Genomic DNA, 23,942 nt, shown 5'->3' on the forward strand with positions numbered 1-23,942 from the left:
TGAGTAGGCTATGTGCTGCTTTTGTCTTGTCTGTTGTAAACTTGTTTATAATTTTGCTTTATGAATTGAGTGATTATTTAAAAAAGTAATTGTAATACGATCAAATAAATATAACTTAAAATTATGAATTGAAATGAAACAGACTTCTTATATTTTGTAGAGGTCAAGGATTTTATTCTGAAGGATTTGCGCCGGAAGTCCTTTACCGGGGGAGGAACTGTTCCTACAGGAAGGCATGTCTGACAGCAGGTCACACACTGCTTTCACACACACACTACGCACGTTGACAGTGTGTATTAATGACAAGCTGACCAGCTTTGCTCAGTTTTTACTTTATTTATTAAACTAAAGTGCAGTCATGTCGGGAGCGTTAGCCAGGCTGCTCTTCTACCCGACGTTAGCCTACAATGTTGCCATGGAGAAGGCGACGTCGAGACGGTGGTTTGACCGGGTGGACGAGACCGTGGTCCTCGGGGCGCTGCCGTTCAGATCCATCACCAAACAGGTCTCACAACTCACACATCACTAATACTGCCCTCTACATGTCTGTCTGTCTTTTTATTAGTCATTACAGTGGAGGAATAAGCACCCAGAGTATTTACTAATCCCACCTGTGAAAATACTCTACTACAGGTGAAAGTGCTCCATTCAAAACATGTTTCTGCTGCAGTAATGTTGCATTTACTGCTGTAGTTTACTCTAAGCCTTGGGTCGTGTCCAAACTTTTTTTACAAAGGTAGCACAATCAATCAAATATAGGTAAATTATGCTTGAAATTTATATATCCTTTAATAAAAAAAACAGTCTACATCACAGCTTTTCATAGGGTTTAAAAGTTCAATTTATTTTGATACAAAAAGTGTTGGCAGCTCATTCATTAAAACAGAAGCCTCAGATTGCTTATAATAAGGGGAAATATGAAGGTATAATTCAAGCTTGTTATGCAAATAAGTTATTTTATCAACTAAGATTTGTTAGAAAATGTTCTCAACTTTAATTGATTGAATTTATTTGAAAATAATAATAATAATAATAATAAATGGAATTTATAAAGCGCCTTTCAAGGGACCCAAGGTCGCTGTACATGGTGGACAGACAAAACAAAACAGACAATGAGGAGCAAACAAAACAAAAAAAAATAAATAAATAAAGGAAGCCGGGGGCTTATTAACACACAAAGACTGTGTAATATATTTGTGTATATATTTAAGAAGAAGTTGCATGTGTGGGCCCTTTTCCATTATCCTTTGAGAATTTGCTGCTGGCCAATAAAAAATGGACCACGGAATGCCCCGGGCCTTAGTTTGGATCCCCCTGATCTAAACCAGCGCATCTCATTCTATTACCACATTGTATGTTTGTAGTTTTGTCAGTCCTGTGCAAACCACGTATCTCTACAAAGTCAACTTTTAATGAGCTTATAATAACCTATGCATTTTCCATCTGATCCAAGAGGCTATTATAATACTTTATCAGGATTAAAATAAGGAATATTTTTCTTACAATTCACTCTTAAGACATCAAACACACAAAATCCACACATTTGGAGATGCATGGTTTTCACTGAAGAGGAAGGGGTTGAAAAGCTGTAATCTGAAAAGTAACTAAATCTATCAGACAAATATGGAGACTAATGTACAAGTCTACCTCTGACTCTAAGATGTAGTGTAGTTTCTAAATATTCAAGTCAAGTACAAGTAGGGAATTCTTAAGATCAGTACTTGAGTAAATGTACTCAGTTACATTCCACCACTGGTCTTTTCAAACTACATTTCTCAGAAGAATCAAAGTTGAACGGTTTCATGCTGCGCGGTGATGACTTCAACTACTGCCCTAATCTTCTGGAATTTGCTTCTAATGCAATTGCATCTTAATTTCATTATTTCATTAGTCCCATCAGAGAAGTATGTTGGGGTATAACTTGCTTTGGTGTCTGTTTGTGTATTTATTTGCTGTTAAATAAAGACACAGAAAGTAGTCCTCTAGCCTTCAGAATATGCATGCAGTTATTCAGCTTTAATTCTTTTTTTTTTAAGTGTAATAATAAAAACCTCAAAATTAACATCAGTTGTTTGATTTGAATAATTAAATAAATGAATCACATCACACAAGTAAAAAAAGCATATACATTGTAATTGCTTAATGCTAATACAAATAACCACCAGTCCAATTTTGAGCAGAAGATAACAACATTTGAATTAAAAAAGATGATGATAAAAAGATATTTAGCCCTAAATACGAAATGGTAGGTCAGAGAATGTAGGAATCAGGAAAGATCATAGTTATTTATTTATGTTTTATTTCCGGCTATATTTGAAAGTATTGTTAGAGCACTTAAAATCAGTTGCTGTTGGCATCAATGGACAAATCCTCCTCTATGCTCATACAGATCTTTAACGCATGGTATTTCTCCCAGTGAGTGAGCGCCCTACAGTAGGTTACATTAAGTCATACAAAGCACAAACAATAGTACTAATAGAGACACAAAACACATGCCCGTATCAGGTGCCCCTCATACAGGAAGGATAGCTAATCACTTACATGCCATGAAATTACAATGATGTGATCTAATGATGCCAGTGTCTCGTGAATCATTTCAAAAAGCCCCCCAGATATCCAAACACACATGTCTCTTAAAGTTAACAAAACTATGACGGTGGGATATAGCCCGAGATATATGAGGGAAATTGTTAATTTATGGCCTCATAGGTAAGAAGGACGATTTTTAACTGTTATGTGAACCGGTAACCGATGCAGACATCAGTTGGGGAACCTTTGTTGTTTTTGGAAATAGCATTATAGTAGTCTACTTTAGAAATTAGGAATGAATGTATGAGGATTCTAAGTTCTTTACTTTTATAAAATGTGTGCAATTGTACAAATGGGGAATAATGCAGTACATGTTGTGTACTTTGTGTGTTCTTGTCATTTATATGTAATCCATTTGGTCAGTGTTTGTAAATGATTGTTTTGTCTTATAAAGTTATAGGTACTTGTCTTTCAGTCTGTGGATGACTCTACAGTCTACGTTACAATTCTAATTCTATAGTTAGTCGTTATTTAAGTCAATCTTCAACTGTTATGTTTTCATTTACATTGCTGATATTGATGGATTCTATTTGTTGTGTTGCAGCTGGTAGAAACAGAGAATGTCCGAGGAGTTATCACCATGAATGAGGAGTATGAGACTAAATATTTCTGCAACTCAGCTGAGGTGAGTCCACTTGTACTTACATTTATCTTTGAATATTCAGCAGGCAAACATCATGTAATGAGTTCAAAATGTAATCCAGCCACAAAGGTTGATATCTAACAGTGTAAGGAGCATTGAGGTTGTCTTCTTCCTTTCCGCATCGCATTGATCTATGAATGTTTAATTTGATGTGTCTGATTCAGGAGTGGCAGTCAGCAGGGGTGGAGCAGCTGAGGTTGAGTACGGTTGACCTCACCGGCGTCCCCAGCCTGGAGAACCTGTGTCAGGGCGTGGAGTTCACCCTGAAGCACCGGGAGCAGGGCAGCAGCGTGTACGTCCACTGCAAGGCCGGACGCTCGCGCAGCGCCACCATGGCTGCTGCCTACCTCATCCGGGTCAGTACTGAACACAGTCCTCAGGTTTTACTCTGACCTCCAAATGCCTTGTTGCACAGAATTTTTAGTTTTAGTTTTGTCTTTAGTTTTCTTGTATCTCGCATGTATGCGTCTTGAGAATGCATGTGTGGTGCTGTTGTATTTGAAAGCATTTAAGTTGGGAAACAACTTGTAATTGTAATTTAGAACAGTAATTGACCATAGTATTAATTATGTATTTCTCATGTATCCAGGTAATCTCATGCAGTAGGTTACAACAGGTTAACGGTGTAACATTTGACTTTCTTTAATTAAAGAGACAGGTTATCCACCCCAAAAAATTAAATAACCCAAAACACCCTAACCCTCTAAAAAATCGTGCTATTTATCAATCTAAATTGTTTTGGTGAGATTGATGAGTGTTGGAGATATTGGCCATAGAGTTGTTCCCGAAATGATTTCACTAGATGGAGCTCAGCTTGTGTTGCTCAAAGCGAAAACAAAAAAGCCTTTTAAAAATGTAAACAGCAATATCTCTTTCCAGAATTCATGAACCGGTTTCTCAAGAAAATCCACAGACCTTGTTGTGATCAGTTTCATGTAGGAACTACTCCCTTTGTACCGTATCACCACAAAGAAGGAAGTGAGCATGTATGAGAAGCTTTTGACAGCAAGATGTTAAAATTATCCTCGGCTGAGCTCTAACTTTAGCTAGCTTAGGAGAACTTCGGAAGCCTCTTGTCTTGTAGCGTAGGGACAAATAATTTTTCTTGCCGCTTTGAGCACTACAGGCACAGTACCTTGAAGTTCCAGTGTCTGCAATTTGGACATTGCACTAGTTAATATATTATTAGATACAATTTGGATTGATTGTACAGCCCTAATACTACTCTGAAACTAATTCTATGAAACTTGGTCCAGGCTGTCTGTTCACAGAGTAATACATATCTTGATTCTGACATTGCACTTTTCTGCTGACAGTTACACCGCTGTACTCCAGATGAAGCGTGTCAGAAGCTGGCGTCTGTCCGTCCGCACATCCTGGTGCGCTCCGCTCAGCTGGAGGTGCTGATGAAATATTACCAACAGGTGTGTGAACAGTCCAGCTGAGAGGACAGGACGCGGGTCGGACATCATCCTACAGCTGCTGGAACACTGGACTCGGAGCTTTGGACAATCCTCCGAATCTATACCCACTGAAGAAATGTATTGCCTTTACATGAGCTTTTACTTGGAAATGATGAAGTAACACATTAACATTGTACACAATACATCAGTAAGTAGAAAACTGTTTTTTTACAAGAAATATAAAGCGCTTTATTTTTGTATAACCTGAATCAAACAAAGCCTTTAATTACATAATGACTACCTGGTTTCTTGCCTCTAGCTAAAACATACATTTTCATATGGTGAATTTATGAAGCTTAGAATTATGTTAAAAGAACAATTAACATTACCTTTAAAATATCTGAGCTGCCTCCTGTTACAGAAACAAATATTTTCAAATTCCTAAAACAAGCCAACAATAGAATATTGTTAGACTGTGACTGTAATAGGCTTAATTGAGTTGTGTACAATGCATTATGCAGTGGCAGCTTTTACTTTGTTTACTGGAACATGTTTTCTTTCAATGTGTCATATCTTCCGAATACTGACAGTGATGTTAAATAAAGTATTTGTGAGATGAAACAGTCCCAGTGTGATTTATGGTCTTTTATTTTCAGCATCCAGGTTTTACTGATATACGAGTATATATATATATGAGAGCTGTTGTAGTAATGAAGTGAAATGGCATGAAAACATAGTAATCTACTGAAAGACGCTGCTGTAATGAAGGGTAAGTGCACCAACGATTGAACGGAACGGGAACTAAATACATTGACTCAATAACTGAAAATTATTCTTGAGCAGTGGCGGACTGGCCATCGGGACGTTCAGGACGTATCCGGATCGGCCCACTTCGTTCTTGAGTATTGGGAACCAGCATACTTTTATATATTTCAGATGGGATTCTTGTTTTTCTTACTCAACTATAGCTATCTGATATGTTTTCGGGTTTAAAAAAGTATTGTATGTTAAATAATGGGAACTCATTAATATTTTTCTTCACATCCCTTTTATTTATTATGTTACTTTACATGTTTTCATTTCTTCTTTTCTTAAGGTTTATTATTTTCCTTTTTCGATAAAAATATGTTACCTATAGCCTATGCGTACTCAAATCCCCTTTACTGTGGTGCTAGCAGCTCTACACAGTGCTCCCACAAAAACACCTTAAACATTCAGCTGAATTAACTTTGTCCTAACTCTGGTTGGATAACGTCGGCGAGCATTGATGTGTAAAGTGATTTTGGTAGCCATACATTGTAAACCCCTGCCCCCGCAGTAAGTACAACACCCTAGAGAAAAACGGGCATTTAACAAAAACAAGTGTGAAAATAGTGGAGTTTATGGCACTGTTGGCTTTCGACAGCAGACAACAGTTCTCTTCCGGTCCATCAGGAGGCGACACCCCGCTAACAGTCGCGACTCTGCCCGAAGAGGAAAGAAACACGGTTGTAATGTGTACTGTAGAACAAACATGGCGGCGTCGCTGGTGCGGTTTGTCCGCGGAGGTCTTGGAAGGAGTTACAACCGTAAGTTGATTTGAAACTCCTTGTATTTCGTACACTCTGTTTGCAGCAGTGGTCTGTATATGTATGTATGTCCTTCCATGCCGCTGAAAACAGCACGGTGTTTTTTGCAAGCGTCAAATGTGTCAGGGATGACCTTCGAGCTAGCTAATGTTAACGTTAGCATGCACATAATTGAATAACAGTTACTGTTTTTAAAGGCAGATTGGTTTATTATGGCAACATTAACGGCCATACACAAGGGTTACGAGTAGATGGAGGAGGATTTGATGCATTTTGTAGTATTGTTGTTTCAGTTCCTCTGCAGTTATACGTTCGGTCTTTAGTTGTGTATACTTAATGTTTTTTTTTTACATATTTTTCCAGTTGCAAGGACTGCATGTCTCCTCCAGCAGCAGACCAGGCTGCAGAGCTCCGACACCAGCCGTGAGTACACACTAACCAACTGATGATTCAGGAAACCAGTGGTGGAACAAGTTATCTGACTACAAGTTAAAAATATAGCTTATTTAAGAACCATGCAGGGCTCTCGACTAACTTTTTTCACCATCCTCCCGGAACCGTCCCGAAATACAATCTAAGCCGTCCCGAAATTAATGTGGACCATCCCGAATTTAAAATATTTGTTTTTCTACATTATCATTAGTTAAAATCATTCAAAGTGACCTTTAACATAAATAAAACATCATACAAATCATTAGATGATAATTCATCAACCTTTTTATTTGAGTAAATCAGTCAAACACATAAACAAAGGCCAAATATATTTAAAACAAACACACAAGCGAGAAAGTTACTCTAATATTGAATCCAATCAAGTCCCATCCGATTAACAAAAAAATCCAACACTCTGTCCTGAAGACAGAAGACAGAACCCAGAGTAACCACTAACCAGGACGACAGTCTGTAACACAGTCAGGAGACCTTTACAAACTGCCCCGCCCCCTCGCACACAGACGGGGGAGAGAGCTCTCTCGTCTGGATTGGAAAGATCGAAAATAAGATCGAAAATACATCATAGACGCATTTTGTAGACTTATTGCATATTAGAAACGGAGTTGGCGAAACTAAAACTGCAACATAATGTTCATGTAGCAATAATACATATGACATATAGGTTTTAAATGTCTCCAGTACCGATAAAAAGACCACTGTTGGTACCACTGTCTTTAATAATTCCGGCCGGGGCCCGTTTAATACCGGGGCTCGGTACCCATCCCTACATGGGGAGAGGCGCAGCATATTGCTAAGGACTAAATGCGATGGAGAGTTCTCATCTCAGCTGCAATGACATGTCTGGAAACCCCCTCTAGGGTGCCCCATGCATAGCGCGCCGTCAAAAGCTGCTTCATAAGTTAAGTTTCGTTTCTCCGCACCGCTCCGGGGTAAAAAAATGGTAGTTACATCACAGCTGTACGGCTGGCTGACAGCTGTAGCTACGTACTGTATGTGTGTGTATTTCGCGGGTTGCTAAATGCTTTGTGTGTGTTTATGTTGACAAGGAGGTTTAATAACTGTGTTCTACACAAAACGTGCAGTCAGTTTCATTTTCACCGCCGTTCGTAGTAGAGTTAGCAGGGTATTTTTATTTTAACTCTTGTCCCAAATTCGTCCCAAAATTAATTTGTATCCTCCCGGACCCGATTTTTTCCGGCCCCGGGACGACGGGAGGTCCTTAAGCTCGAGCCCTGGAACCATGTGTGTTTTGGATATTCAATGTGAATGTCCTTCAAGTGAGAGTTGTCGTGTTGGTAGTTTTAAAAACAATTATCTAAAATAGAGTAAAACAGAATCTTCAGCTCACCCAAACAATACAGAATACAAGTTGTAAATACACACACACACACACACACACACACACACACACACACACACACACACACACACACACACACACACACACACACACACACACACACACACACACACACACACACACACACACACACACACACACACACCAGCTGGTGAGAAAGAAGCATAAGTAGCTTATACTCAGGGGTGCACATAACTGGTACGCATGCGCGGCAACAATCTGATATGCGTACCGTCACTTGTCACAAAGCGCATTTGCGTACCGACGTACTTGTGAAGCTTTTCCAGAAGGCGGTTAGATCACCGGACGACAGAGTCGGTCTCCGTGTGCACAGACAGGGCTGCTGTTAACGTCGGTCTGTACAACGGAATTGTGCCAAAACTATGCCAACCGGCTGCGGAGGGAGACTTCCCCCCCCCCCCTTCACTGGAGAACTGCGCTAAAACAGCTGATCACAACGTTCACGCTCTGTGGTCACGAAGTACATGGGTGATGTTAGCATAGCAACCGAAGCTAAACTGACTACTTGCTAAGCCATTTTCTACAGGCACATTTTACCGGCGTATTTTTCATTATGATTCTACTTGTGATAGTCGGACATGACAACCTGTACAGCCCATGTATTGATTCCATCCGATAGCTGCTATAATAACAAACAAAACGTCTGCCTGCTCTCCACAATGATCAATAACAGCGAACGGATGGTCAAAGTAAGGTACAAATAAACAGAATCACACGAAGCCTGGTTAGTGTTGCCTGACTTTATAAAGCGTGTTTTTTTATAAGTGTGTGGTTGCCTTCTAGTCACTTTGCTCAGCGCTACTGCTTGTAGGCAGGCATGACGAGACTCTTCAGTCGACCCATGTTCAGGGGAGGTGGGTTTAGTTTCCTGCACGCCTTGACGTAAGAGAGACGTAAGCGACGCCGGCTCTTAGCTCCGAAGCTCTTGCTTCTAGACCGACAATTTTTTGGAGCTGGAAGTGAACCGGATTCCGGAGCTAAGAGGCGGCGCCGCTGCGGTGTGAACAGGAAAAACCGGTACTTTTCAGGCTCTAGCTCCGAGCCGGCGCTGAAAACGCATTGGTGTGAAAGGGGCAACTGAGAAAGTTATGTGCACCCCTGCTTATACTCTTGTTGAAGCTTCCTATGCCATATCTGATCTCAAGCAAGGTCAAGTGAAAGCACCTCACAAAACTACACTTTTACAGACATTCATCCAAGCTAACAAAGTTCAATTGTTGAGTCACATTATTAAAACTCAAGGCCCATATATCTCAAAGTGTATGAATACATTAGTCTAAATATGAATACATTCAGGGTGCGTACAGGTGCTGGAAATCCTTGAAAATGCTTGAAATTGTACGAGGTGTTTTCAAGGTTTGAAAAGTGCTTGAATTTTGGGAATGGTGCTTGAATTTGGGATAAAGTGCTTGAAATTGTAAATGCTTTACTTCGCTTTTTAGATTAAAAGAAAATAAAGAAGTCGGAGCGCGCTTAATTGCTTCGCTTTTACATAAAACAGCTCCACTCCGACCTTCCCGCGCAATGCGCGTGACCGGCAAGTGTTTTTGTTACGTGTGTGACCTGGGCATTCTGATGAGAGTGATAGATGACAGTATGCCAGGAGGTTGCCGTTTCAACGAGCGTTGGCTAGCAGAAGACAAATACAAGCCATGGCTAAGACGAGGGTCAAGCGTAGCCCAAGAGTAGCCTCCTGCAAAGTGTGCAACAATAACGATGCGAGAGTCTGCGCTGACGAGCCACACACCACACGAAAGGTACGCCGTAGAGCATTTTAGATTAGGCTATCGTTGCATGTAAAATACATGACACTTTTCTCTGTGCGCGGCAAAACAAGCTCGCCAAAATGGCTTCTCTAGTCTGGCAGTATTTTAAGTGTCCGAAAATGACAATAAAATAGCGGTATGCAACGTGTGTGTGAAGCAGAAATCCTGCAGCTCCACCCGCTGTGACGGACCGGTGAGCGGAGCAGAACACACAAGAGTTAGACCTAACACACTTAGCTATTTTATCTACCTCTGGAACAAGCTAAACTAGTTATAAATATATTTATTCTTCACTGTCGGGTCGCTCATTACTGGATCAGTGAGCTGCAGGAGATACTGACGGGCTGTCAGGAGAGAGAGGGGGAGAGAGGAAAAGAGAGCGATATCGGTATCGGCCGATACTGATTCCGGCGATCGGCTCCAAAATTGGCGATCGGAGCATCCCTAATAATTGTATATGATATGTTTTATAAAGATTGATCATTAAAGTGTTCTCAAAGCTGGTAAAGTTGCAGCTAGTTTGAATGACTTTGTATACTACAGAGTAGCTTGTGAATTTACTCCAGGTGGAACTAAAGTCTGATTTAACACTTGATTATATTTCACATCATTCATCCACACCTGTAAAGTAACTAAAGGTATTAAATACATGTAGTGGAGGAAAAGTACACCATTTACCTCTGACTTGTTTACTGCCAACCTAAAAGTACCTCAAAAATAGTAATCAATAATATATTGAAAAGTTATTTGGCTGATTGTTTTATATTGGCTCAGCCAGGTTATATGGGATGCCCAGTCTACGTACAGATGGGTCACACATTTTGAAATATTAAACTTAGTTTTCTTTTCTAACATTTTTCATTTTTCATCCTCATGTAGAATGCTATTATGAAACACACATTTGGTTGTTTATAGCATAAAGAACATCTGATTTAATGTGAGGTAGGGAAATCATCATTTGAGTATAAGTATGTGTATATAAATATGTAATTTACAACAGCTGTAAGATGCTTGAAAAGCTTGAAAATGCACCTTGAAAATGCTTGAAAAGTGCTTGAATTTGACTTTGGAAAAGGTGTAAGAACCCTGTACATTGCTATAACATGTCATTTTATAAATGTGCATAAATGTGTTCATTACTTTAATGTTGCAGCTGGTCATCACATATTCAGTGAGAGTAGTTATTTCACTCAAACTCAAGCCCAAATCCACACTATTCCCTCTGTTGCTATGTCAATAATGACCATGAGAAGGACACATTGTTCAGTCCTTACTAAACAATGTTCTCCTCTCTCCATCATGCAGCCACCATCAGGCCCAAGGATGCTGTGGCTAACAGCCAGCTGGCAGCATTTGGGGAGTTAGTGGCTGAGATGATGCCCAAATATGTCCAGCAGGTCGAGGTCAGTTCATATGAGGATCAGTGTTCATCGTACTGACTGTGCTGCTGAGCATTGTAATGTGCATGCTAATATTGGAACAGACCAAGATGTAAATGGAAGGCTATTTGTATTGTTGTTATATTGCTTGATTTTAATTTGACTTCAACTATATTTATTTGTTGTTCTTTTCTTTTCACTATCTCTGTAAAGCGACTTTGAGCACCTGTAAAAGCGCTTACAAAATAAATCTATTATTATTGTATTTGAACACATTCCACATGACAACAGATTTGTAAATAGTTAAAACAGGCAGATCAGTCCGACTTGGTACAGTTTGTATTAGTAATTGTATTTTTTAAGTACTTTGATAAATATGAACATGTGCCAGATTTAGCCATAAAGGCGTTGTGGTGCACAATGCAGAAGAAACATATGGTGTTATAAAAAAGAAAAACACCTAATTGGACCCCTTACTACTGAACTCTGTTTTTTAAATAAAGCTTTTTTAATTGTCTTTAATTGTGTTCCTGTATAATTGAAATGTCTGCAATCCAATTTCAGAAACGTGCAGGTAGCGTAATGCGTTTGTTTGTGTAGATGACCTGTTTCAATGAGCTGGATGTAATGATCCATCCCGACGGGGTGATCCCTGTGCTGACCTTCCTGAGGGACCACACCAACGCCCAGTTCAGGAACATGATCGACCTGACGGCTGTCGATGTACCGTCACGGCAGAACCGCTTTGAGGTAGCTATCAGCAAACATGCACGCACTCACACACCTAGAGACAAGCCTTATTGGTGAGTTGTCAAATGAAAAGAGTGCCCTATCAAAAAATGTGAAGAAAAATGTGTGGTGTGTTTGAAGATTAATCTGTAATATTGCGGCTTTGCATTTGTCACTATAAATAGTGATATTTAAAATGTGTAATATTAATACCAAGTTGCCAAACACATGTTCTATTGTTGACAGCCCTAATATTAATTAAATGAATATTTTAATGGGCAGGAGCTGTCCTGTTAGTCGAGTATCCATCCTTCTAAACAAACTTTTCCAATGTGTGCCTGTGTGCTCGTTTTCAGATTGTGTACAACCTGCTGTCGCTGCGCTACAACTCTCGTATCCGCATTAAGACGTACAGCGATGAGTTATCACCGGTGGACTCGGCAGTCTCAGTCCACATGGCTGCCAACTGGTACGAGAGGGAGGTGAGTCACAATCTCAGGGGTCATTACAGCGTTTATTTTACTTCACAGAGTCATGGACAAACCTGGTAAATGTGTATGTTTATTTTTCTGCAGGTATGGGACATGTTTGGCGTGTTCTTTGCTAACCACCCAGACCTGAGGCGTATTTTGACAGACTATGGCTTCGAGGGTCACCCCTTCAGGAAGGACTTCCCTCTCTCCGGATACGTAGAGGTGAGTTCTGCAAGAAACACACTTTTCAGCTTTCATATTTGTGTTTTAAGGTTTTACTGTGACATGTTTACATGCTTTAATGTTGAAAAAGGTGAGAGGAACTCACACTGAAGGGAACTTTGGGATTTTATCCTTTGCAGACAATTTACATGCACAATAACATATATAAAACACTACAGGAAAGGAAAAACCCCCAAAAGCATAATACACCTCTCTCATACAGCCTATTTAATGTGCGGTTCATTTATAAATGTTGTAGACCGTGCCCAAACGGCTGGATCCTTTGATCATTTTTTTTCTTCCATTCAGCTCATGATAATTATTTCAGGTTTCCCACAAGCTGTGAAAAGCCTTTATAGTTTGTGCTGAGAAGGAACAAGTCGTGGCCTAAATACTTCCTGAATACATTTCCCTTTTTAAAGAATGAATTATTCATTTCAACACGGTACCCAAACTCCTCTAGTTTAATTCTCTCTTTCAGACGATATACACTTCACATTCCTGTTTTTAAAATTCATCATTTAATCAGGAAGTCGCCACTCGAAAAGCTTCCCATGCAGTATTGTTTTCATATTTTCCACCAAGAGTTTTTGAAGTTTTTAGTCCTTGAAATGTACCATCCATGAGCATGAGCATGACAAATTGCTTTTAGATACAATAAAAAAAATGCGACAACTTTGCCTCTTTAATGTGTTGCGTTGTTTCCCTCTGCAGGTGCGTTATGACGATGAGCTGAAGCGTGTGGTGGCAGAGCCAGTGGAGCTGTCGCAGGAGTTCAGGAAGTTTGACCTGAACACGCCCTGGGAGACGTTCCCGGCATACAGAGAGCCCAAAGAGGTGGCACCCAAACTGGAGGCTGGCGACGCAGCCCCTGAGAAGAAATGATGACCCCCTTTCTCATCTTCATGTTCTGTCTGTTAATGTCATTTTGGGGTTTCTGAACAAACCCTGAAATGTTTATGTAAATAAAAATACTAATAAAACAACCATCACAAGAGTTTCTTTCAATTATTTTCAGATATTTTAACCACTGTTATTACGGCAAAGATGCAATTAGATTGTTTACCATGTACTATACTTTATAATGTTCGTGTGAATTTGTATCTATTTATAGTGTGGGGCATGTCAATGATGAGACAAAACATGCAACAATGCCCATATATGAAATCGGGAATATCGGATGAATTTGCCCTATAAAACAACCAGTAAGGTTCAAGCTGTGGGACATATAATTAGTCAAAATAACAGTTCTAAAGCCAGGGCTCTAGATTAAAAGCCATCTTTAGTGGAGTGTGATTTGTTGGCGCATTAGTAGTGGGTTTTAAAAATTGTGATTTAAATTCAAAGAAGATATTTGAGTTCTAAAGAGTGAGTGTATGTATGTTGGCCACATAGTTTGGTATAGAGTTATTTTAGAGGCATAGGGTGTATTTTCAAATCAAAATAAAAACCAACCTTGAAAAGCACAAATGTCTGAACAAATATTTAATAGTATCATAAATGATATAAATGTATGATTATTTTTTTTAGATGGAGATTTCTGCTGATTATTTTAACCATAAATCAATTGTTATTTGGTTTGTGTAAAATAAGTCACCAGAACCCAAAGTAACAATGGTTGCAACTGGTTGTTTTGCCCTAACAGAGGTTTGGACTGTGAAACAATGAACATTAGAAAAGACTCAACGATTATTAGAATTGTGAATTGATTAATCAAGTCTCATCTTCAACTTGCAATGTTTCATATGTCCGGTGCACAATCATCTAAATCTGCAAAGTAACTAGTCAAATAAATGACGTGCATTAACAAGTCCAATATTCCCCTATGAAAGTGACTGGGGTTAAAGAATAATGTGACATGGAAATAAAAGAAAACTGTAAATGTTTTCTTAAGTACAGTACTTGAGTAAATGAATTGGAAAACGTGCATCCTCTAAATGTAAATGTTAACCACGGAATTGGTTTATTAAGGGTTAAAGTTGGCATTATTGAATCTGACATTAAAAAAAAGATGCAGCTCATAATTAAGCAGTTGTCAAACGCACCACCGACCAACATGCCAAGTGACCTAAATCAAACCTAACAGGTGCATGCTGGGTGTGGCTAACATGCTAAATGCTAACATGCACATGGATGCTCCAGGTGACTTTTGGAACTTTTACCTTCAGTGAGGTGTTTAAAGCCCCTTCCTGCTGATTGTGACTGGTTATAGTGGGACAGAGAGGCTGAGTTGACTCACTGATTATATTTAGCTTTGAGAAGGAACAAGTAAAATATGAAGATGGAGCAGATTGAGGAGGCCTTCATGGGGTTTAAGACCCGGGCTGACATTCGAACTGGTGAGTACAATGTTGTGACATTAGAATGTGTGTTTGTGTGTGCAATTGCTGCACATTTGCTTACTTGTGTAAGTGGCTGAGTTTATGTAGTAGTGCTCATTCCAAACCTACTGTTTAAAAAAAAATTTTTTGATTACGCATTAATCATTTCAACCAATAATGAATTAGTATCTTTAAAGCCTCTGAAAACCTAGTTCAAAGGTTGAAAAGGTATAGTTAAAGGTTGGAAAAAATAGCTAAAGGTTGGAAAAAGCATATAAAAGTATATTTAAAAAAAAAAGTTTGGTTAACAGTCAACAACTCCAATCTGCTTCACCGTGACTACAATTGACAGCGGTGTCGCAAAATTAGCAAACAATGTCCTTATGCCCCTCAACTGGCATAATGATTACATTGTAGTGCCGAGAGAAGGGAGTCGGAGGCGGTGCATCGAAGGTGCAAATCTGGCTTTAATGAGCGACAGAAATGGACATGCTGTCGGGTCGCAGCCCGAGAAGACAAGAGAAAGCGAAAGGGAGGGCACGCAGTAGGTACCAACCAAGTATGTCCGTGTGGAAACAGTACCCCCAACCTGTAGTTCCATGATTGGATTATGTAACCCCAGTGTATGAATCAGTGATCACTACACAAGCCCCCCCAGAATTCAACCATGGACACAATCCTCGCGTCCGGGAGGAAGCACCACAGGGGCCGAGGAGGGCGGGGCCGCCGGCGAGGGCCGGGCCATGGAACGGGCCGTCGGAAGGGGGCCGCAGGAGAGGGTAGGGGCCCTAACGAGGGCGAGGGCATCCCCACCGGGGGCCGGAACTTTGGCAAACTAAACAAAACAACTGTCAATGAATCTAATAGTCCATTATCACAAGGAGAATAGGGTTGATAATGTGTTATTAAATGCCTTTTAAATTAAGTTCTATTAATTTTGATTGTTGAAATCTAAGTTGTAGTATTTATGACATACTGGAGTCAGCCAGCAGATGATGCTGCAGCACACGATATGCACACGATATAAAATGGAGACGACATTTCTCTGACAGCTGATGGGTTTTATCTGAGTTTACATCATGGATGCAATGAGAACACATGCTTTACATTTCCAGTTTTTTATTGTGTCAAACATTTGCAATGAAGCATTCATATTACATGTAAGAAATACTCAAAACAAGAGTCAACATGGACCAGACTACTGTAGACATTGGTCAAAATGTATAATTATTATTTTCTTTTTTTTCATTGTGGTTGGATTTGTGCTTTTGGGACACACAATTTCTTATTTTGGATAATTTTCAACCACATTTTGACTCATGTCTGCTGGAAATACAGTAGTTACTAATACAGGATGATCCATCTTTCATCAGGATTATCAAAAAGAAAGAAGCACAGACCAGGAACATCCAACATATTGTCAGTTACTGTACAGATAATTCACTTTAATAAAAATACCAGGTTAACAGGCGTCACCTGGGCTTGTAAAGCTGGTCAGCAAGTCATGACAACTTTTCTTTTTTTAATTGTATTTCTAGTTACATGCATGCATCACACAAGTGCTTCAGATGAGTTATGCTCAAGTCATTTCACACACCACGAGTTCTGATCATGACTTAATGAACAGGGTCAGGTTTGTCTCAAAGTAAAGCTGAAGCAGCCACAGGTCCACCCTCGAGCACTCTCTCAGGCTGAATTATATAAAGGGTTGGATTTGAACAGAATGCATTATTTTCTGAAATTAGGTTAACCCACAGCAATTTCATCCTGCAAAAGAATTAGCATCTCTTGTCCAAAACTGTGTCATTTTCTGACTAGAGGACAGGAAATTGTCGATTAGTAACACTGTTACAGAGAGGCCTGGTGAGAGTGTGAGGTCGCCGGAGACTTGCTGTCGCTTATTAGTTTTCTGAAGAGGTGTGAGACCATTTCCCCCGGTGCTAAAGAGAGCGCTGTGAGGTGAAAACGCTTGGGACTTTCAGCTAATTTCAGAAAATTCTGCTTTCCCCACTCGTCACATTTTCAGGTTTATCTGATTGTGTTTAATTTGAGATATTTCAGTGAAATACACCAAGAGAACCCTTCATTTTACTTACTTCATTTCTGTGATTTGCCGCTGTGTAACGGTCTCAATGCAGTACTTATTTTTTCTTTTTTTCAGTATGGATTTTCACTAGCTTTGAGTGGTATTGTGAACATATTAATCAAACCACTGTCAGTTTAACTTGTAATACTGTCTTAAAATGTACCTGAATGCATTCTAAGTATACTTATATTTGTACTCTCTTTATTTATCCCTTTTTATTATGCCTTTGTGCTGCTGCAACAACCACATGTCCCATCTGGGGATAGATATCTTTATCTCAACTTGTAATTAGTTTCAATGGACAGTTTTCTGCATTAAAGAGCTCATGTGGGTTGGCTTGTGAGCCCTAAAAGGTCTACGTAGTACCTATTTTGAAAGGTTATGGCCTCAGTGTGGAAATGGGAATTATTTTGTTCCTTTTTCTTTTTTATATTATCAATTGTCGAATGACCATTCAGATTTATTCTGACCCCTAGGTTGAGAACCAGTGCCCAAGCTGTATGTCTATGAATAGTTTAACCAAAGTGTTGTTCCCTTAGCTCTTCAAGATCTCAAAAGGTCAAAATCTTCATAAAAAATGAAAAATAACCAAACAAAAATGTCTTCTTTCTACGCCTATATGTTCTTCTGACCCGTTGTATTTATTTTCTGACCTCTTTGGCAACATTGCTTCTGGAATGGCAAGTTGCTGTTGAGATTTTTTAAAGCTGAAGTCAGATGTTTTTGGTCACTTGGTTCCCCTTCAAACAAGCTGTAAAAACAACATTGTCCTTGTATTATAATAGTGTATTTCTTGCCATAAAATATTGTTATGTAAGCAATCATTTTTTTATTCGCACAATCGGCAGACACGAAGCAACATTATCATTATTTTTGACTCATGCTTTCATTGAAGTGATGAATGTAACTCTCTGCTTTTAGCTCTTATTTTGGTCTCCACTATCTCCTGAGAAAACATCTTGCTCTTAAGCTGGGAAAGGTTCTATCCATGTTCTCCAACTAGTCTCTACATGTGTCTGTCATTTGAGGGTTTAGTGGGTTTGAGTTTTTTTTGTCTGGAAAGTTAATAATGGCAGTAAGAATAAACCAAAGCAATAAAATGATTGCTGTGGTGAGTTTTTGGTCCATTGTTTGGACAAAAATATTGATTAGTGTTACATTAACTGTCATTTGTCAATGCTTTCAGCACCACGTAAACATATTTTCATCTCTTTTAATGACATCAGAAATCAAATTAACCAAACCAAGTTTGCTTTGGTAGTCTTATAATTAGAATTCTGTAAACTGATATTGGTGCCCACTCTTGCTGTGTTCAATCCTTACTTATATTGGTCTAAAATGTACATTCTCTTAAAAATAAACTAGCCTCCTAGCAGTACCCTAGTGTGTCAAGCCCATCATTTATAGCATAACTTTACTTCACAGAAAACTACCTTTTAAAAAAAATGTAAATGTTCAATTACAGCAAAGTATCACTTCACACGGTGCCTCTCCAACAGAGTAGGTGATTTCATAAAGTCAAGGTTCATCACAACTTGAACAGCATCATCTTTCTCCCGGCGGTGTGAAATTAAACAGACATGCATATTACAGTGGCCTCGGAGAAGCTGTTCAATTTTCCCCACAGTGGACGCCATCTGAAGAAATGAATTAAACTGCTGCTCGAATTAGAAATCAAATTTAAGGTCCGCATCCCCGCAGGCCCAAAGGTGGCATGTGGTCAACAGTTGGGATGGATATGCAGTCTGCGCTTTATCAGAACGGTTGGTTTCGTCCCATTGTCCTCTGCTCCCGCTGTGGCTAAGCATCGGAGCGAGAAACACTCTGATATAAATAAAATAAAGACTCATTTTGACACGAAACACACTGCTTGTATCAGTTTCACATGCCTCTAAAGACAGAACTAAAGTAAAGTGACATTTTACATACAAGCAGAAACAGCAAGTCTTTGACAAGAATTACAAATGCACTTACAGAATTTTTTTTTACTTTTAAAATGAAAATTACTATGAGATTACCTCCTCACCTTCATGCACAGTAGGCAGGGTGACTTTAATCCTTAACAGGTTGTGAACCTGGCTTCTAGTTTAAAAAAACACTTTTAATTTAGTTTTCACTTTAATGGGAGATGCTGAATGCAAACCCAGGAAATGTCAAGTACCAAAAATCATTACCTTTGTCCAGAAAATCTACAGGCCCAATTTTCATTAAACTTTGTGGAAGGGTGCAGCATTGGACAAGGAAGAAAATATTCAATTTTGGAACGTATCCAAATCCAAGGGTGTAGATACGCATTATTTGTCACTTATGAAAACTCCCTTGGTCGGATTCTGCGCTCCAAGAGTGCCCTTCTGGATTGATTATAAACCACTAACAGAATAACTAACAGTGGGTAGTTTTAGCGTTGTTGAATTGCAATGTCATGGAAGTACAACATCTATCTCCCTGTGGTGGTTTGGCTGACACGCCGGTGAACAGGTAATGCCGCAGTTTTCATTATAGAGTGAAATATTGAATTTTAGTTCACATTACTGTCATTCGAAGTTTCACGTTTGAATGTGATGAAGTCTTATCCTGGGAAGCTAAAAGCTGGAATTTGAAGAGATTTTCTTTTAAGCATTGCACTCAGTCAAAGGTCCCCGTGATTTTGTGAAGAAATTCCAAGTAAGAGGAAACGTCAAAGACAACGGTGAGTTTCCTCCACTCGGCACGCTACCCACAAACTGCCCAACGCCTTTTGTGGACTCTGACTTCTCCACTTACTGAATTCCCCCCACAATGTTCAGTCCCAAGTCCGTATGCTGTGGCTAGGGCTTCTTGTCTGCATACGATTGGCTGGCTCCGGTAGTGGTTGTAGTGTTGGGTAAGTCTGGATATACCAGGAAGCCAGTGAAGGTGATGTACTTGGCGTGGTTGCTGTAGGCTCCAAAGCCATCTTTCTGGTGGGAGTAGAGCCAGACGATTTCTCCCGGTTTCAGCGACAGCATCAAACTCTGACTCTGCAGAGCCTTCTCGCCCTGGCTGTCGTCATAGATCATCGCCTGCACCTCCAGGTGGTTCTTCATCAGCTTGACGGACAGCGTCTTCTGCGGCATCTTGCCCACGTTGAAGGAGAAGTAGTAGGCTCCAGGGACGCGACAAGTGAACACCCCCTCTGTCACGTTAAAGTCTTCCCCGATGTTGACGAACGCCGTGTCGAAGCTGACCGGCTGGTGCTGCGGCAGGCCCACTTGGTTGACTCCCACGATGCTTTGGGTGCGCCCTACCGAGAAGGCAGATCTCTGGTCGTCCTCCTCGTCGTCATACTCTTCCTCTTCTACCTCCTGATGTTGCTGCTCCTTCTCCTCCACCACCAGCACCACCGGTGCGTCTGTTGTTTCAGACCTGATGTTCTCGGTGGCCTGGTTGCTGTCCAATAGGGGCTTGTTCTCCTCCTGGGGCTGCTGGGAGTTGGAGCTAGAATGGTGGTGGTGTGTCTGGAAGTCGTAGGTGTCGGGGTAGATGAGGTAACCGTTGAAGGTGGTGTAGTGTCCCGTGTTGCTGTAGAGCGCATAGCGAGGGTCACCATGGAGACGGAGCCAGACGGTGTCACCAAACTCCAGCTGCAGCATGACGCTCTGACTCTGCACCTGAGGATTAAAGCAGGCCTTATTATCAGAGTTCCACATCGGCACCACACATAATCCAATCATCTACGTCACACTTATTATTAGGGGGAATTTGGTGTGTAATCCCCTCTGTTGTACATTAATTCCCCACCCAAATACAACACGTCATGTTGCCTTGTGAGACTCCTGGAGAGCTTTGACATGATAAAATTAGGGCTGTCAGTCGATTAAAATATTTAATCGCGATTAATCGCATGATTGTCCATAGTTAATCGCGATTAATCGCAAATTAATCGCAATTTTTTTTATCTGTTCTAAATGTACCTTAGAGGGATATTTTTCAAGTTTTTAATACTCTTATCAACATATGAGTGGACAAATATGCTTTATATGTTTGTTTATTATCATTTGAACAATGACAAACATTCTCATGAATATTAAACACAACAACCTCTGAACATTACAAATATTCGCCTCAATTCAACCTGGAACTGTGTGTGTGTGTGTGTGTGTGTGTGTGTGTGTGTGTGTGTGTGTGTGTGTGTGTGTGTGTGTGTGTGTGTGTGTGTGTGTGTGTGTGTGTGTTGTGTGTGTGTGTTGTGTGTGTGTGTGTGTGTGTGTGTTGTGTGTTGTGTGTGTGTGTGTGTGTGTGTGTGTGTGTGTGTGTGTGTGTGTGTGTGTGTGTGTGTGTGTGTGTGTGTGTGTGTGTGTGTGTGTGTGTTGTGTGTGTGTGTGTGTGTGTGTGTGTGTGTGTGTGTGTGTGTGTGTGTGTGTGTGTGTGTGTGTGTGTGTTGCCTGGATGCTGCAATCATGTTGCGCGCACTATCCGTGCTGAGTGTGTTGACTTTTCGTACAATGTCCCACTGCCTGGCTAGCTGCATAAAATCAAGTGCTCGGCGCAGTTGTCGGCGAAATGTCGCTCCTCTGTTTTCATTGAAACAGCTCCTTATATCCGTTAGCGCAGCTAGCTAGCACCAGATGCTAACAACAACATGTAAGGTGTGCTTCGCTCGCGCCACACATACACACACCCTCCCGGTCCTCCCGATGGCCAGTCCGGGCCTGCCGGGGAGCGTGGAAGTGTGGTCTGCCACAAGCGGGCGGCAGGAGCGGGGCTGTCAGCATCAGCTTGTAGATGGTATTTTAAACTCGATGCGCTCTGAAACTACGGGGCGCCCGAGGACAAAAAATACACATGCGTTAATCGCGTTAAAATAATTAGTGCCGTTAATTTTTTTTTGCGTTATTAACGAGTTAACTTGACAGCCCTAGATAAAATACCTTTTGTAATCATTACCTTGGAGGGAAAACCAATCCTAACACAGAATTCATTTTTAAGAAACACATTTAGATGAGAAGGTTTGATTTGAGCATGGCGTCAGTTAGCTTAGCTTAGCTCAAGGACTGGAAGCAGGAACAACAGCTAGCCTGGCTGTCCAAAGTTCAGAATAACACCTACCAGCATATCCAGCTAAAGAACAACATAACCCTTTGTCTTAAACTTTAAAACTATTCCTCAATTTAAGAAGTCCTTGCATGTTCGAAGTTGAATGATCATTAGCCTGATATCCATACTGAATTTTAATCTTTAAGAATGGGTCAGAAATGAATATTTAATTCTTCGTCAAAAAGAAAGATGTGCTTAAAGAGCTGGTCACTCAAGTTGTCTTTTTAATCAAACTGGGGGAAATAGTGCAGACAGTATGTTGGGGACTAGTTCCAGCGATGGATGAATCCACATTATTAGTATTTCTGGCATTAGATGTATTTGGGAGTCGTTCTTAATAAACTACAGCTTGTGTGTTCATGGAACATGTCACCCGTTGCAACAGTGTGGCTTATTGTTGTGCTTTTAATTGTTATTGGACAAAAATGGAGCTTTGTCAAACAAAGAAAGAAAATATCTCAGCCTTTGATGTACACACACTATAGATACATTCACTGTTGGTTTTGATATTTTTACTGGACTTTTTGTGGCAAATAAAAATATTGAGTACCTACAAAGCCAGTCAGCAAGGAACTTTAGTCCCACCCACAAACGATCTGATTGAGTGATGAGCCGTGTTTGAGAGGTCTGAAACCTACCTTCCTCTCCTCGCCGGCGTTCTCCTCGTACACGATGGCCTGCACCTCATTCCTGTTCTTCATCAGCATCACTGACAGGTCTTTGTGTGGGAACTTCCCCACTGTGAAGGAGAAGAAGTAGGCCCCGGTGATGCGACAGCGAAACAAGCCAGTCTTGGGATCAAAATCCTCACCAATGTTGACATAAATTGCGTCAAAGGTCACGGTCATCTTGGGCCCGCCCTCCATGCTGTTGGTGCGTGCAACCGAGAAAGCCGAGCGTAGCTCCACGTCGTCCTGCAGACGGGCGAAACCCCACGCACCGCCCGCATTGCTCAGGCACAGTAGGCCAATCAGAACGCTCGCTGGGAGCAGCATTTTGTCTGGAGAAACATAAAAAAAAAAGAAAAATGTGGGAATTATTACAGAAATACAAAGTTAAAAATGTTTAGCCACATGGAAATCGATAATGGAATATGAGAACTTTTAAAATGTTTGTCCATTCAACCAGTTAAGCCCCATGCCCCCGATACCGGGGGCAAAACACAACATCTTGCAAGAAACAGCGTCTGAGGGCTTCTTAACATTTAACAAACTATGAATGTGTCATACCCACTTAACGGGAAGAAACTCAGCTATCAGACAATATTAACCATTTTTAGCTAAACGAAACACAACTCTAATGCCAAGCCTCTGAATTAGCCCTGAGCGAAAAAATGCTAACACACTTAGCACAGAACTCACGGTAGAAATACTTTATTACTTATCGGATCTGCACAAACAAGATATCAGATTTAAAGCTGAGATTCCACAGATTCTAGAGGTATAAGTAGCATCACTGTGCGAGCAAAACTCAGGGCAGCGAAGGCAAACCCAGACAACACACCACGTAGCTTTACGGAGCCAAAACGGCAAATATGTCTTACCTTTGCTTTTTTTCTGATAAAAAGTTGTGTTCAATGGCATTAAAACGATAAAAACGCTGCTGAAACTTAATCCAATGTCTCTGTGTCCCTTTGAAATGATTACTGATAATCCATCATCATATTTATAGCTATAACCTAGTTTTCAGTTTTCAGTTCGTAACATAGCTTTCGGTTTGTAATCATGTAAACTATAAGTATTTTTTCTTTGTTTTAGAATATCTTTTTGTTTGCGGTTCTCTTTGCTTCTTTCTCGATCAGACTTTTGCTCTCGCTGCAGCTCTTCTCGTTTGTGCTCCCTCATTTTTTGTTTTCGATTCTGACACAAACGTCC

At 40.3% G+C, this 23,942-nt stretch overlaps 4 protein-coding genes across 6 annotated transcripts in view; 3 read left to right on the forward strand and 1 right to left on the reverse strand.

Annotated features, from left to right (window-relative positions):
- The first annotated feature begins 204 nt into the window (after nt 1-204).
- ptpmt1 (protein tyrosine phosphatase mitochondrial 1) lies at nt 205-5,256 on the forward strand. The gene is made up of 4 exons (XM_034117152.1): nt 205-505; nt 3,134-3,214; nt 3,397-3,588; nt 4,549-5,256. Exons 1-4 carry the CDS (start codon nt 359-361, stop codon nt 4,675-4,677), a joined length of 549 nt encoding a protein of 182 aa, XP_033973043.1. The 5' UTR covers nt 205-358; the 3' UTR covers nt 4,678-5,256.
- A 782-nt stretch (nt 5,257-6,038) lies between these two features.
- Nucleotides 6,039-13,595, forward strand: ndufs3 (NADH:ubiquinone oxidoreductase core subunit S3). The gene is made up of 7 exons (XM_034117131.1): nt 6,039-6,203; nt 6,567-6,626; nt 11,109-11,206; nt 11,783-11,932; nt 12,268-12,393; nt 12,487-12,606; nt 13,321-13,595. The coding sequence occupies exons 1-7, from the start codon at nt 6,149-6,151 to the stop codon at nt 13,489-13,491; spliced, it is 780 nt and encodes a 259-aa protein (XP_033973022.1). The 5' UTR covers nt 6,039-6,148; the 3' UTR covers nt 13,492-13,595.
- A 1,289-nt stretch (nt 13,596-14,884) lies between these two features.
- LOC117471376 (low choriolytic enzyme-like) overlaps nt 14,885-23,942 on the forward strand; it is an 82,941-nt gene continuing 73,883 nt past the window's right edge. The window contains exon 1 of the mRNA XM_034116342.1: nt 14,885-14,945. Within this exon, the coding sequence (XP_033972233.1) occupies nt 14,888-14,945 (58 nt within the window). The 5' untranslated portion in view covers nt 14,885-14,887. The remainder of the gene's footprint in view (nt 14,946-23,942) is intronic.
- c1qtnf4 (C1q and TNF related 4) overlaps nt 16,035-23,942 on the reverse strand; it is a 37,888-nt gene continuing 29,980 nt past the window's right edge. For 2 of the 3 annotated variants that reach the window (XM_034116336.1, XM_034116338.1), the window contains exons 2-3: nt 22,707-23,068; nt 16,035-20,642 (exon numbers count right to left, since the gene is read on the reverse strand). In XM_034116336.1, the coding sequence (XP_033972227.1) occupies nt 19,821-20,642; nt 22,707-23,063 (1,179 nt within the window). In that variant the 5' untranslated portion in view covers nt 23,064-23,068 and the 3' untranslated portion in view covers nt 16,035-19,820. Of the gene's footprint in view, nt 20,643-22,706; nt 23,128-23,942 lie in introns of those variants that run through there. The other variant, XM_034116337.1, reaches the window with a different exon arrangement.

This window comes from Trematomus bernacchii, unplaced genomic scaffold (assembly GCF_902827165.1).
Source record: "Trematomus bernacchii unplaced genomic scaffold, fTreBer1.1, whole genome shotgun sequence".
Lineage (NCBI taxonomy): Eukaryota > Metazoa > Chordata > Actinopteri > Perciformes > Nototheniidae > Trematomus > Trematomus bernacchii.

Coding starts and splice junctions, on each gene's coding strand:
- ndufs3 (XM_034117131.1), top strand. CDS start 6,149: ATGGCGGCGTCGCTGGTGCGGTTTGTCCGCGGAGGTCTTGGAAGGAGT. Junction 6,204..6,566: donor TCTTGGAAGGAGTTACAACC/GTAAGTTGATTT, acceptor ATATTTTTCCAG/TTGCAAGGACTGCATGTCTC. Junction 12,394..12,486: donor CCAACTGGTACGAGAGGGAG/GTGAGTCACAAT, acceptor ATTTTTCTGCAG/GTATGGGACATGTTTGGCGT.
- ptpmt1 (XM_034117152.1), top strand. CDS start 359: ATGTCGGGAGCGTTAGCCAGGCTGCTCTTCTACCCGACGTTAGCCTAC. Junction 3,215..3,396: donor ATTTCTGCAACTCAGCTGAG/GTGAGTCCACTT, acceptor TGTCTGATTCAG/GAGTGGCAGTCAGCAGGGGT. Junction 3,589..4,548: donor CTGCTGCCTACCTCATCCGG/GTCAGTACTGAA, acceptor TTCTGCTGACAG/TTACACCGCTGTACTCCAGA.